At 51.6% G+C, this 14373-nt stretch overlaps 1 protein-coding gene across 1 annotated transcript; it reads right to left on the bottom strand.

The window, feature by feature from the left end:
* Window positions 1-2448: 2448 nt before the first annotated feature.
* On the bottom strand, window positions 2449-8856 carry ANKRD53 (ankyrin repeat domain 53; the record flags this gene model as incomplete). Its single annotated transcript, XM_080711392.1, has 6 exons — window positions 2449-3144; window positions 4940-5060; window positions 5465-5629; window positions 7383-7582; window positions 7890-8411; window positions 8716-8856. The coding sequence occupies 6 exons, from the start codon at window positions 8854-8856 to the stop codon at window positions 2449-2451; spliced, it is 1845 nt and encodes a 614-aa protein (XP_080567518.1).
* Between the last annotated feature and the right edge of the window lie 5517 nt (window positions 8857-14373).

The following is a 14373-nucleotide window of genomic DNA, read 5'->3' as shown; positions in this document are numbered from 1 at the left end:
ACATCTACAGTATCCTATTTATAAATCTTCCTCTGAGGAAATGGAATGGTTTCTGACCGAATTCTATCTCAGGCTCAAAGAAAAAATAAAAATTGGCTTCCAGCAGCCGGGCTGCACAGCCTGTTTTTTAAGGAATGGGGGTGGTGGGAGGGGCTCGTCCCTGAGAGCCCACAGGCCCTGGCTCTTTTCCTTCTGTGTGCGTCTGGCTCCGGGAGGTGATCCCTTCTGAGAAGGCAGCCAGGCCTCAGGCACAGACCAGCATTGTTGACTTTGCACTCCAACTACAGTGCCTTGCAAGTGCTCACGGCACATGCTGGAGGAAGGCCCTGGAGAGCCGGCCCTGCCCTGTGCCTCAGTGAGGCTGGCGGGTGCAGAGATGGACTGCACACACGTGGCACCGTAGACCACTGGGAAGACCCCTGTGCCTGAACATCTCACCTGCCTCATTCTGGAAATCCTGCCGCAGCCCTTTGTCTCCTTGGCTTTAGCATTTCTCTTCTCTTCAACATACCAGCCTTCCTCTGTTCCTGGGAGGACTAGCACGCTTTGGTCTTCTTTGGTGCACTTGAGATTGCTAGGCGCTTTTCTGCTATGTATACAAGGTAGAGGACATGAGGCCACGGCCTCTGTGATGGGCTGACAGCTGGCCCTGCGCTGGCTGTCCAGCTCTGTGTGGCTTCACACCTCCATCCCTCTGCTGCTGGTCAGTGCTGTCGCCAGTGTGACCAGGGGCTAAGTCCAGCAGACGCTTCATGCTTTTCCTCCTGGGTCTCAGTAGCAGTGGCATGGCAGCCGCGGCCTGCTTCTGGAATTGCACTTCTCTGGCACTTCTGTGGCTGGCTGTCCCTCTACCTCCTTGGCTGCTCCTCTCAGTCTCCTGTGCAGACTTCTCTGTTCGCCCCAAGCACACTGGGGTTCCTCAGGGTTCTGTCGTGGGCTCCTTGGGGAAGCCCATGCATGCTGACGGCTGAATTCTGTGACTCTGTCCAGAGACCGAGAGTCAACCTCCAGCCCCAGCATCCCTCCTGATCTTCTGAAGCACAGCCGCCTTCTTGGTGCACAGATAACTGCAGTCCATGGTCCAGATGGCACTCGTTGCTGTCCTCTGCAAACCTGCCCCTCTGGGGCATCTGCCTCGGTCCCCAAATCACTCAGGAGCCAGACAGGATACTTGCTCTCTGTTCCTGCTTCCTCTTTCTGCTCTCCACACCTGACTTCTAGGAACTGTCGAGTCTATTTTCCTGCAGCTCCTGATGGAGCCACTCCCACCGTCGTCAGCTGTTACCTGGTCTATTGCTACAGCCTCCTGTTGCTTCTCTTTCCCTTGACCAGCCAGAGATGTTCTAGAGTGCACATTTGAGCAAATCACTCCTTGGCCTAAAACCTGCTCCCAGGATAAAGTCCAGACCCCTCAGCATGGCTGGTGAGCTCCGGGCATTCCGGCCCTGGCCCCGGCCCCACTCCAGCCCTGTCACTTGCCGTCCTGCACATGGGGTCCCAGGCTCCTGTACACAGAGAGCCGTGGCTCTCGCCACTTGGATTCTCCGTTCTTCCACTCACCTTGGTACTTTCTCTGTTGAGTCTCAAGACTCCAAGGATGTCCCCTGTCCTGCAGTGCCACCCTGGCACACTTCACAGATCATTCTGGGCTTAGTTGCCTGCTTTCTGGTCTGTCTCCCCACTAGACTGTAAGCTCCTTGAGGGCAGGGACTGTCCTGGAATTTTTGTATCAACCGTGCCTGGCTTGGCACCTGGCACACACAAAGCACTCAATAAATGTTTGTTTAATGAATGGACTGTGGTGTTTAATGAATGGACTGTGGAGGTCTCGGGGGACCTGCGATGGCTTCTTGGAAGAAGTGCAGACGTTTTCTTGTCTCACATCAAAGCCATAGCTCCTCCCCTTCCCCAGATTGCTGCTTGTTCACCCCTCCCTGAACTGCAGAAACCTCACTGCGGCTCACAGGGAAGAAGAAGGGACAGCGCCTCACAGAAGCAGAGAAGCCCATGCCAGGGTGATGTCAGCTGTCCTCTACTCTTTGGCTCAGCAGGTGAAGAGTGAGGCATAGCACCTGCTGTGGGAGGCACTGGACAGAGGCCAGGCTCTCTCTGTGCCCTGGAAGCCTCATCCCCTGGCGGGCTGGGGCAGGCAGTCCGGGGAGGGGGCAGTAGGGAACCAGTCACTTTTACACTGCTAGGGCTCAGCATAGCGGCTGACTCCCACTCTGAATCCTGGGACTCCACCCTAATTTGGATTCTGTGGAGGAGCCAAGATATTTTTTTGCAGAGAGGGAGGAGGCCTGGGGTCTAGGTTTGGGGGGATGTGGGGTGCTTCCTGTCCTTGAGCTGGGGAGTGAGAAGCCTATAGGTTCTCCCCCCCTCCATGACAGGAATCACCACACCTCAGCCTTCAGTAGGCTGCCTCAGGCAGAGGCCACCAGAGTAACTTTATGGGGGGCTTTCAGGGGAGGGCAGGCAGGGGAGCCCTTGATGAGCTTCCAGGGTAGCCAGGAAGGTTTCATCAAATGTGTCACACAGATTCATGGCCAGAGCATCGGTCCAGAAGACACTGTCGCCCCAGTGCCGCCTCTGAGGCGTGCGTAGTATGCTGAGGGGATAAAAGCCCTGGGGCACCTTCATCCTGTAGGGCCGAGTCCCTGGGTGCAACACCCGGAGGATGACCTCATAAGGCAGCTTGGGCACGGGCGCCACCCAGTGGCCGTCCTCAGTGAGCAGCCGCGCACCTCCGTGAGGGGCCCGAATCACTTCCAGGAAGTGGCAGAAATTATGCTCCCAGGAGCGGTCGGGGTGTATGCCCAGGCGGATCCCCTGCGGGCACCTGAGGTCAGTGGTGGGCGATCTGGAAGGGTTATTACTAAGGTTCCACATCTTCGGCCGGCTGATCTGGGGATTCCTGTAGATGGGCTTGGGAGGTGGCACCATAGGCTGGAGCATGTCTTGCAGGCGTGCCTCTGCAGAGGGGAAGAAGTTCTTGGGTCTTGGGGTCTTGGAGAGGGCAGTGGAATCAAGTGGGACACCAGCCTCCTCTTGCTTGGTGTTGGAGACCTGGGAACAACTTGGGTGAAGCAGCTTGGAGCGGAGCCACTTCCTGAAATCGGCCTCTCTCAGAAGTTTGCATTCTTTCTGCAACAATGGAGGGCAGGTGAGTGTGGTGAAGGGCTGCTCTGCTGTGTAGATGGAAGGAGTCCCTGTGGCCCTAGTCCTTGGACATCTCAGGTTTTCAAGTGCCCACCCCCACACCGGGTACTCAGCCCAGCGCCTTGCACGTGCTAGGCAAGCACTTTGCCACTGAGCTCGGTCCTCAGACCTAACTGGTGAGATACAGTTCTCCCCACAGGGAAGCCCTGAGTTTAATGTAAGATGCATCTGCCTCATGAGAGCACTGGTTCAGATAGCATAACCGACCTTTCCCTAAAGGAGTTCCTGGGCTGTTGAGAGAGACAAAGTCTGTCCCATGGGGAAGACAGCCAGCCTGGTGGGGAGATAGACCCTCTGACCTCAGTGAGCCTCCAACGTGGGGAGGGAAGGAGGGACACAGTCCCTGCTTTACGGAAAGCCTCAAACCTTATGGGGACTCAGTTCTCCCCATAAAGGAACCCCCAATTTGTAGTGGAGACATGTCCTGCCATAAGAGAATCTGATTTGATGGGGGGAAAGGCAGCTGAGAAGTCCAGACTACATCCCTAACTCCAGAAGGAGAAAGTAGAAAGGTTTGGTGGATCTGAAATCGGATAGAGCTAATCTGGACAGGCTTCTTGGAAGTGATCAGCTTCGAGAAGTCACAGAGGGGAGGATACGGCCAGTTGGCTCCCTGGCTGCACAGCAAGGCTTTTGTCAGGCTCTGTCCTGGCCTCCACTGGAAACGAGCCTCCCTACCCCATCGTCCCACTGTCTCACTCCCAGACTCCCTCAGCACTCAGGTGCTTTGGAGATTGACCCAGCTCCAGGAGTAGGCTCCGATTAGGCTAAGCCAATCATCATAATGCCTTCAGACCCAAGTCAGTCAGCATATGGCTTCCCTTTAGGTCTAGTCATTGGAACAGGAATGGACACACGATCTGATTGAGGCTAACGAGATTCCCCAGGGAGATCTGCAGGGGGTGCTTGGGAAGGGTTAGGGCCACAGGAAGCAGGTGGACTTTGCCTCCTCTGGACATGCTGCCACTGAGGCTGGGTGAGGCTGGCAGCAGCGCGAGAACAGTGGAGAGGAAGGTGCAGCGCACCAGGCCCAGCAGCTCTCCCTCCTTCAGGATCGCTTGAGGTTCCTGCATCTTTCTGGAGTCTCTGTTTTTGCATCATAAATGATTTTGCCCTTCTCCAGCCAAAGTTTTTCATTGACCTGGACCCCCCTCCCACCTCCTGCCAGGCCTCTAGTTTGTCAATCCCCAACTCACACCTGATTCCCACATTAGTCAATCCTGTTCCGTTCCACACAACTGTGCTTTCTACCTGGTCAGCCCTTCCCTATTCCTTCCTATGGCCAAGGGCTGCTCTTTATCTTTATATATAAAGATACATCCCTTAAGTATTGCTTCTGGAGACACACCCCCATGGGAACATCACTGGCCCTTAAGCCCCTTGGGTGGGGGCCACATCTCATTGGTCTTTGGACCCACAGGCTCTAGCAGGTGCCTAGCTGGGAGTGCTAAGTGTGTGTTGGGAGGAAAACCTGTTTAACCAGTGAGTCCCAGTGATAGGCAGGGCTGGCCTCATTAGGGATTCTCTGCACAAGGAGGTGCACTGCTCACTTAAGCTAACTGCTTCCTAACTCAAGACTCTGGATCTGAAGGAGTGGCTCCCAAGGGAGGAATTTCAGCCCAGCGGGGGAGAGAGGGCTCTTTTTGGTTGTGAGTGCTGCTAGCCACTCTTCACCACCCCGGTATACATCCAGGCCCGGCCCAGCCCAACCTCCCCTTACTTGATGTTCAATCAGGTAGCTGTGTTCCATGTGCATCAGCTGGTCCTTGAGTGTCTTCAGTTTCCCCATCTCTTGGGCAAAATCCTTCTTGTCCCGCCTCCACATGGCATCCTTCAAGAACCTGGTGCCAAGGTGGGGGCGCGTCATCTCACAGACTAAGCTTCCACCAGGGCTGGGAAAGCTGGGGGCCACTGAGGGCTGGAGGGGGTGGGAGGAGCCGCCAGAGTAGGGATGAACAAGATGACCGCTCCCCACCATCCAAGGGTCCTTCCAGGGGAAGAGGAATGTGACCCAATCACACTTTTCTGCTGAGGAGCCAGGGGCCCCAGAGCAAGGAAGGAGGGTGCTGTCTAACCTAAGGGGGATGGATCCTGGTAAAAAACCCTGCCAGGGAGATTCTGGGCAGGGGCCTTCTCAGCAGGCTATCACTCAACATCTGGCTTCCAGACCCTCCTCCTAAAGGCTCAGCCTTGGCTGAGGGCCTGGGAGAGGGCTGGGAGAGGGAGGCGGTTCTCACACCCTCACCGGGCACAGGCGCGGTGGTTCCAGATTCTGCAGTGGTCGATGGCCTTGCAGCCCAAGGCGTCTCTGGCGTGAACATCAGCACCGCTCTGCACCAGGACCTTCACACAGCCCAGCAGGCCCTCGCGGGCCGCCAGGTGCAGCGGTGTATAGCCATTGCATGTCTGACTGCGGCAGGGCAGAGGGCAGAAAGGAAAGACAGGGCATCTGCTTATCAGGCAGGTGGGCACACCAGCATCCACACTCTGCTCTGCTGCCAGCATGACCCTAGCCATGTCCCTTCCCCTCTCTGGGCCTCAAGTTCCTCCACTGTAGAGGAGGGTTTGGACTGAGTGAACAGTGAACATCTGATTATAGGAGGTACCAGCAGTTAAGAACCTGTTGGGAGGGGGCTGGGTTGGTCCTTTTTTTTTTTTTTTTTTTTTTTTTGCGGGTCTGGGGATGAAACCCAGGGGCATTTGATTCTTTATTTTGAAACCGGGTCTCACTGAGTTGCAGAGGGCCTCACTAAGTAGCTGAGGCTGTCCGCGAACCGCGATCCTCCAGGTCTCAGCCTCCCGAATGCTGGGATGACAAGCGTGTGCCACCAAGATGGTTCTGAGTCTGTCTCATCTACTCTCAAGCCAGCCACCCTCTCGCCTTCCCCATGTTTTGCCATGATGCTCAAGGTCTGCAGACCTGAGCCCTGCATCTTCCTTGACCCTGCCCTCTGACGGCGGTCACGCTCTTCCGACACGTGGCCTTTGCGTGTGATGTCCCCTCTGCCTGCAACACTTTTCCCTGGTTCTTTGTGTGGCTGGCTCACACAATCTTCAGATTGCGGTTTACATGTCACCTCCTTGGAAGTGATCTCCTCTTCCAAAATAGATCATCCTCGCCTCCTGACTCTCCACCCCTTGGTCTGCAATGTCACTGCAGGGGCCCAGTCAGAATTCTGTCCACTTCATTCATTTGCTAATTTACTGAGTACTCCTGCAGTGGGAGGTCAGCGCTCTGAGGGCAGGGAGCTCTCTGTGTGTTCACTGTGGTACTCGGTACTCGGCAGCAACTCTGTGCTCACTGGCTCCGTGATGGTACGAACGAACACAGCCTCCTTCGTGAATGCCCTGCGTCTTCTCCATTATCAATGTAGTCTTATGTGACAGGCGCTGTCATCCCAAACTTAACTACAAATTGGAACATGTGGGGATTTCTTAAGACTTCCAAAGCTCAGGCCACACCACAGACCCATTAAAAATCACCATCTTGGATGGCTGGGTGTGGTGGCGCACGCTTGTAATCCCTGTGCTTGGGAGGCAGAGACAGGAGGATTGCGCTGGTTCTGAGCCAGTCTCTCTGGTTTAAGAGACCCTGTTTAAAAAAAAAAAAAAAAAAAGGTCTGGGAGTGTAGCCTGGAGGTAGAAGGGCTTCCAGTACCACCAAAAAATCAATCAATCAATCAATCAATCAATAAATCACCTTGGGATTGGAGCACGGATTTTTTTTTTTTTTTTGTGGTGGTGGTACTGGGGATGGAATCCAGGGGCTTTCTACCTCAAGCTATACTCCCAGACTTATTTTATATATATTTTTAGAAACAGGGTCTCACTAAGTTGCTGAGAGTCTCACTAAGTAGATGAGGCTGGCTTCGAACCTGTGCAATCCTTCTGTCTCAGTTTCCCAAGCACAGAGATTACAAGCCTGCGTCACCACGGCCGGCTTTGGATATTGGTATTTTTAAGGTTCCCAGGTGTACACATGAGTTTGGAAATCAAAGCACTGAGACTTAGAGGTTGAATGACTTGCCTAAACTTTGCAAAACCCCTGATTCTCTTTCTCCCCAAATCCCCCCACCACCACCACCTGTGTCCCCAACAGCCTCTCTCCCTGTCCGGCCTGGATCTGCCTGCCTGGAAAGGGAGTTCCTGTCTGCAGGACTCACGTGTTGATGGCTGCCCCTTTCTGGAGCAGGTACTGGATGCAGGGGAGGGCCCTGGTCTTGTTGCTCCTGTGGATGACCAGGTGCAGGGGGGTCTGGTTACCCTCGGTGGGCGAGTCCACAGGAAAGCTGTACTCCTCTACCAAGACCCGAAGGCATTCAAGCTTGCCCCGCTGGGCTGCGAAGTGGATGGCAGTGAAGCCCTGCGTGTCCAGAGTGGGGCAGGAGGCGGCTGGCTGAGCAGGGCCGGGGCTCCAGGGTCCACAAACCAGCCTAAAAAGCGTTTTTTCGGGGGTGCCCTTCCCCTCTTGCCTATGCCCCTGGAAGGGGCCCTTTCCCACTCCGGGTGTGCAGCCAGCTTGCCCGGCCTCCCTGGCCCGCCGTGGGCCGCAGGGAAAGCAAACAAGCCCCCCGCACCGTGGTCGCGCCCGCGGCGGGGCTCCACGCAGCGCGGAGCTCCCGGGAACGGCGCGGGGACCTCGCCGCCGCGCAGCACGCCGAGGTTTATACCTTGTCGTCGGCCGAGATCTCCGCGTGGTTCCTGTTCAGACAGAACCGCAGCCATTCCACGTTGCCCGCGGCGGCCGCGAACAGCTCGTAGCGGCCCCTGAAAGCCTTGAGCTCCCACGAGTCCGAGATGCCGGAGCTGGCGTGGGACGCGCGCGAGCGGCGCGGGGCGGCGGGGGCCGGCTCGCTCGCGCCCGCCTCGGGCCCGCTGCTCCGGGGGGCGCGGGCCGGCGGCAGGGAGCCCCGCGGGGCCTCGCCCGGCTGCGCCCCGCCGCAGTCTCCCCCTTCCTCCGAGGAGAAGGCGATCCCGCGACTCCGGCGGCCAGCCCCGAGCCGCGCGGGGCGGAGCGAGACCCTCGCCCCCCGGGGCTGGGCCGCCCCTCCGCCCCCCGCCGCGGCTTCCAGGGCGCCCTCGGGTGCGGTCGCCTCGCCCGCGGCGGAGACTGAGCCCGGGAGCTGCGGGGCAGCCCGCGCGCCGCCCAGGCTCACCGCCCGGGAGACTCCGCGCCCCGCAGCCGCGGACTCCTGCTCCCATCACAGTAGCAGCAAACAGAGAAACTAAGTGTCACCACCTCGCCGCCCAGGGAAATCGCGGGCTGCTGAGATACACGCGCGCACCCCACACAATTTTGTATCTCTTTTCATTTAGTGTTACATTGTGAGCTGGTTCCCCTAGCCATTCCACAAAGGAAATAGGCATTATGATGCAACCGCGGTCCGCATCATAAAGCCCGCCACTTGCGCGGGGAGAGCAAATGGCCCAGCTCTGGCTGTTGTCCTTGGGAGGAACCCCGGATTACCACGTGGAAGGGAATGTGTCAATACGGACTTGCAAACTGCTCTCCAGAAAGGTTTTCCGTTCGCTTCCACCTTCCCCGCAGGGAAGCCGGATCTGGCTGCACACCAATGGCTCTGGGCCAGTTGATCGACCTCTGTGTCTCGGTTTCTGCTTCAGCAAAATGGGGACCATGGTTTCTACTTCAGAGGCAGCCAGTGCACAAGTGAGAACCGTGCAATCAGAGAAAGACTTTCTACATATATGCTATTATTTAAATAACTTTTTTTTGTGTGTGGTGGTACTGGAGTTCCTGGAAACCCTTCTACCTCCGGGCTACACAAAAAGACATTCACCACCATGTCCAGCTTATTTGTTTATTTTAAGCCAGATCTCACAAGTTGCAGAAGCTGGCCTCAAATTTTCAATCCTCTTGCCTTAGCCTCCCAAGTAACTGAGAGGGATTACAGATATATGCTACCATGCCTGGCTTAATCTGTTTCTTATTGATCTGTAAAGCTTATTAGCATAATAACCCTTTATATTGTTGCCAATATTTTTCTTAGTTTGTCTTTTGATTTTATTTTACAATATGTAGTAGCCAGGCTTGAATCAGGTTGTCTTCCTGAGTCGCCCACATTTTTACCCCTTCTAAGTAAATTGATGCCAAGCTCATTGGAGGGCTGGCCTTGCCACCCATCTTACCACCAACATTCCAAGTATTTTCCCTGGAAAACTGAAAGAGGAGGGAAAACCCCTAAGATCACAGTGCCCTGCACGGAGGGGCTAAAAATACAGATTCTTACTGGGTGTGGTGGCATATGCTTGTGAACCCTGCATTTGGGAGGCTGAGACAGGAGGATCGCGGTTCGTGGACAGCCTCAACTACTACTTAGGCCCTCTGCAACTCAGGGAGACTCTGTTTCAAAATAAGGAATAAAAAATAGGGCTGGAGGTGTAGCTTGGAGGTAGAGTGCCCCTGGGTTCCATCTCCAGTACCGAAACAAAAACAAAAACAAACAAACAAAAAAGAAAAAACAGATTCTCCACCCAGAAGCCAGAAGCACCTTTCCCCCTTTTTAGGGAAACCTCCACAAGCCCACCTTCCCTCTAACCCCAGTGATGAGGAGTGAGCACCCCTAGCAAGAACCTTCAGAACTAGCAAATCATGCTGGCCTTCTGCCCACATAGGGCCTTAGCAGCTGGCTTGAATTAAGGTTAAGCAATGATGCTCTTCAGAGACAGAGTTGGAGGTCTTCCTGGCAACTGGGAGGATTCTGTGGAAAACTGTTGCTTCCAGGGTGTTGGGGCTCTAACTGTGACACCAGGACCCTGTGAATGTGTCAGGATGGGGAGTGCATCTCCAAATTTCTTCAAGTCCTTCCTCATTCTCTTCACTGGGGCATCTTATGGGTTTTTTGTTGTTTTGTGGCGCTGGGGATTGAACCCAGGGGCATTCTACCTTTGAGCTACACCCCAAGCCCGATTTTTTATTCTTTATTTTGATGTGTGTGTGTGTGTGTGTGTGTGTGTGTGTGTGTGTGTGTGTGTGTTACTGGGGGTGGAACAATGGGGCTTTTCTACCTCTGGGCTATTTTATACTTTATTTGGAAACAGGGTCTCACTAAGTTGCTGAGAGCCTCACTAAGTAGCTGAGGCTGGCTTCGAACCTGTACAATCCTCCTGTCTCTGCCTCCCAAGTGCAGGGATTACAAGCATGCGCCACCATGCCTGGCTATTTTTTATTTTGAATCAGGGTCTCACTAAATTGCAGAGTGCCTCGGCTAAGTAGCCAAGGTTGGCCTCGAACCTGGATGCTCCTGTCTCAGCCTCCCAAGTACTGGGATTACAAGCGTGCACCACCATGCCTGGCTATCTTGTGGTCTTTATGGCAGTGCTTTGTAACTGTGTATTAAAATCACCTGCGGGAGGGGGAAGACCAACACAAGGCACTTATGCTAACAGATTTAGATTACTTGATGTGTTTGGGGGCTTGATCATTGGCAGCTTATAAAGTTCCCCAGGTGATTCTCATGTAGACCCTGGACTGAGAGCCACTTTAAGAATTCCTACCTGAGCCGGGCATGGTGGCATACGCTTGTAATCCCAGCATTCGGGAGGCTGAGACAGGAGGATCCGGGTTCGTGGATAGCATCAGCTACTCAGCGAGGCCTTTTGCGACTCAGTGAGACCCTGTTTCAAAATAAAGACTAAAAAATAGGGCTGGAGGTGTAGCTCAGAGGTAGAATGCTTCTGGGTTCCATCCCCAGTACTGCAAAAAAAAAAAAAAAAAAAAAAAAAATATATATATATATATATATATATATATATATATATATATATATAATGAACAGCGTTCCAATAACGTTGGAGTTAAGCTACTCTAAATCTCAAATAGATTCTGATAAGCCAAAATGAATTTGGTAAGCTCTAGAGCAACCACTAAGAAAACAACTAAAGTACAGTGACAAATACAGGAATTAAATATTACACTAGAAAATATTCACTTAATCCAAAATAACGCATTAAAGGAGAAATAAACAAAAAATCCATAACATATACTGAAAATTAAAAACAGCAGGTATACACCCTATCAGTAATAATAGTCAGGCTGGATAAAAATCAATATCCAATGATGATAGGGCGTGATGGCGCACGCTTGTAATCCCAGCATCTGAGAGGCTGAGGCAGGAGGGTTGCACAGGTTTGAAGCCAGTGTTGGCTACTTAGTGAGGCCCTTTGCAACTCAGTGAGACCGACCCTGTTTCAAAATAAAATAAAAAAAATAGCCGAGCGTGGTGGCACACGCTTGTGATCCCCGCGCTTGGGAGGCGGAGACAGGAGGATCGCGCAGGTTCGAATCCATCTGTGCTGGCATAAGAGACCCTGTTTCAAAAATATAAAATAGGTCTGGGAGTGTAGTCCGGAGATAGAAGGGCTTCCAGGAACCTTAGTACCACACACACACACACACACAAAAAATAGTGCTGAGGGTGTCGCTCAGAGGTACCATGCCCCTGGGTTCCATCCCCAGTACCACAAAAACAAAACAAAACAACAACAACAACAAAAAACCCTGATGATGTGTTACCTACAGGAGTCTCTTTAGATTCAAAGATATAAATAGGTTGGAAGTGAAACATGGAGAAAGGGGTATTAGGCAAGTTGCAACCACAATGGGATAAAATTGGAAAACTCATAAATATGTACAAATCAAAGAACATACTCCTGAATAACAAATGTGTCAATGGAGAAATCACAAGGGAAATTAAAAAATACCTCAAGAGGATCAAAAACAATAGAGAAAATCAGCTGGACGTGGTGGCACACACCTGTAATTCCAGTACTTGGGAGGCTGAGATAGGAGGATCGAGGTTCAGGGACAGCCTCAGATACTTAGTGAGGTCCTCTGAAATGTAGACTCTGTTTCAAAATAAAGAATAAAAAAATAGGTTTGGGGAATCTAGCTCAAAGGTAGAATGCCCCTGAGTTCAATCCCCAGTAACACACACACACACACACACACACACACACACACACACACACAGAGAGAAAGAGAGAGAGAGAGAGAGAGAGAGAGAGAGAGAGAGAGATCAATGTAATTAAAAGTTGGCTATTTATTTATTTATTTTTGGTGGTACTGGGGGTGGAACCCAGAGGCTTTCTACCTCCGGGCTATACTCCCAGACCTTTTTATATTTTATTTGGAAACAGGGTCTCGCTAAGTTGCTGAGAGCCTCACTAAGTAGCTGAGGCTGGCTTCGGACCTGTGCGATTCTCCTGTCTCAGCCTCCCAAGTGCAGGGATTACAAGTGTGCGCCACCACCCCTGGATCCAAAAGTTGGCTTTTATTTATTTATTTTTGGTGGTACTGGGGTTCCTGGAAGCCCTTCTACCTCCGGGCTACACTCCCAGACCTATTTTTACATTTTTATTTGGAAACAGGGTGTCCTAAGCCAGCGCGCATGGCTGGCTTCGAACCTATGCGATCCTCCTGTCTCTGCCTCCCAAGCATGGGGATTACAAGCGTGCACCACCACGCCCAGCTTTGGTTGCTCTTTTTAAAAAGCCAACTTTGCTGGGCATGGTGGTGCACGCTTGTAATCCCCGTGCTTGGGAGGCAGAGACAGGAGGATCGCATAGGTTCGAAGCCAGCCACGCGCGCTGGCTTAGGAGACCCTGTTTCCAAATAAAAATGTAAAAATAGGTCTGGGAGTGTAGCCCGGAGGTAGAAGGGCTTCCAGGAACCCCAGTACCACCAAAAAAAAAAAAAAAAAAAAAAAAGAAAGAAAGAAAAAAAGAGCAACCAAATTGGCAAATCTTTTATTTATTTATTTATTTTGCAGGTCTGGGGATGGAACCCAGAGGCATTCTACCTCCGAGCCATACCCCCTGCCCTATTTTTTATTCTTTATTTTGAAACCGGGTCTTACTGAGTTGCGGAGGGCCTCACTAAGTAGCTGAGGCTGTCAGGGAACCGCGATCCTCTGGTCTCAGCCTCCCTAATGCTGGGATTACAAGCGTGTGCCACCACGCTCGGCTTGCAAATCTTTTAAATAGATCAACCAAGAAAAAAGTTTACTAAAATATGCTAAAGGCAGGAATGAAAGAGGGAATATTACTATATACTTTACATCAATAAAAAGGGTTACAAGAACATATTATGAACCTTTAGTTGCCGAAAACCTAGATAACTTTGAGAATGTGGAAACAATTTTATAAGAACACAAGTCTACCAAGAGGGATGTAAGAAAGAAATAAAAAAGCTGAATAGATTTATGACAACTAAAGAAACTCAATCAGTAGTAGTAGTAGCAGCAGCAGCAGCGACAGTCGTATTAACTACTCACAAAGAAAAGCTCAGGCCAAATATTTAAAGAACAGTATTTCTAACAAAAGGATCAAATAAATACATGCAAAAGAATGAAGTCGAGCCCCTATCTTGCACAATATACGAACATTAAATTGAAATGGGTGAAACACATAACAGTAAAAACTATAAAACTCTTAGAAGAAAACAAACATAAATCTTTATGATCTTGGATTAGGCAATGAGTTCTTAGATATGACACTGAAAGAAAAAAAAAGACAATCCAAATTTAAAGCATTTGCACTTCCAGGGATGCCATCAAGAAAGTCAAAGAACGATACTGAGTTCAGGAGAAAATACTTTCAAATCATTGGTAAAGGTCGTCTGTTCAGAATATGTAAACATCTCCAATAGTAAAAGCTCAACTAACCCGATTTAAAAATGGGCAAAAGTGGGGGTGGTGGCGCACACTTGTCATCCCAGCATCTGGGAGGCTGAGACAGGAGGATCGTGGTTTGCGGACAGCCTCAGCTACTTAGTGAGGCCCTTGCAACTCAGTGAGACCCTGTTTCAAAATAAGGAATAAAAAAATAGGGCTGGGGGTGTAGCTCGGAGGTAGAACGCCCCTGGGTTCCATCCCCAGTAACACACACACACACACACACACACACACACACACACACACAAACACACACACACACACACACAATGGGCAAAAGATCTGAATAGATTATTTCTCCAGAGAAGATATACAAATGGCTAATAAGCACCTGGTAAGATGCTTTATGGGGAATGAAAATTCAGACCACAAGGAGACACCACTTCATACCCACTAGGATGGCTGTAATTAAAAAATACCTAATAATAGGGGGTTGGTGATGTGGAGAAATTGGAAACTCATA

The sequence above is a fragment of the Muscardinus avellanarius genome, assembly GCF_963383645.1.
Source record: "Muscardinus avellanarius genome assembly, chromosome: 15".
Classification (NCBI taxonomy): domain Eukaryota; kingdom Metazoa; phylum Chordata; class Mammalia; order Rodentia; family Gliridae; genus Muscardinus; species Muscardinus avellanarius.
This window is presented reverse-complemented; position numbering and strand designations above follow the sequence as displayed.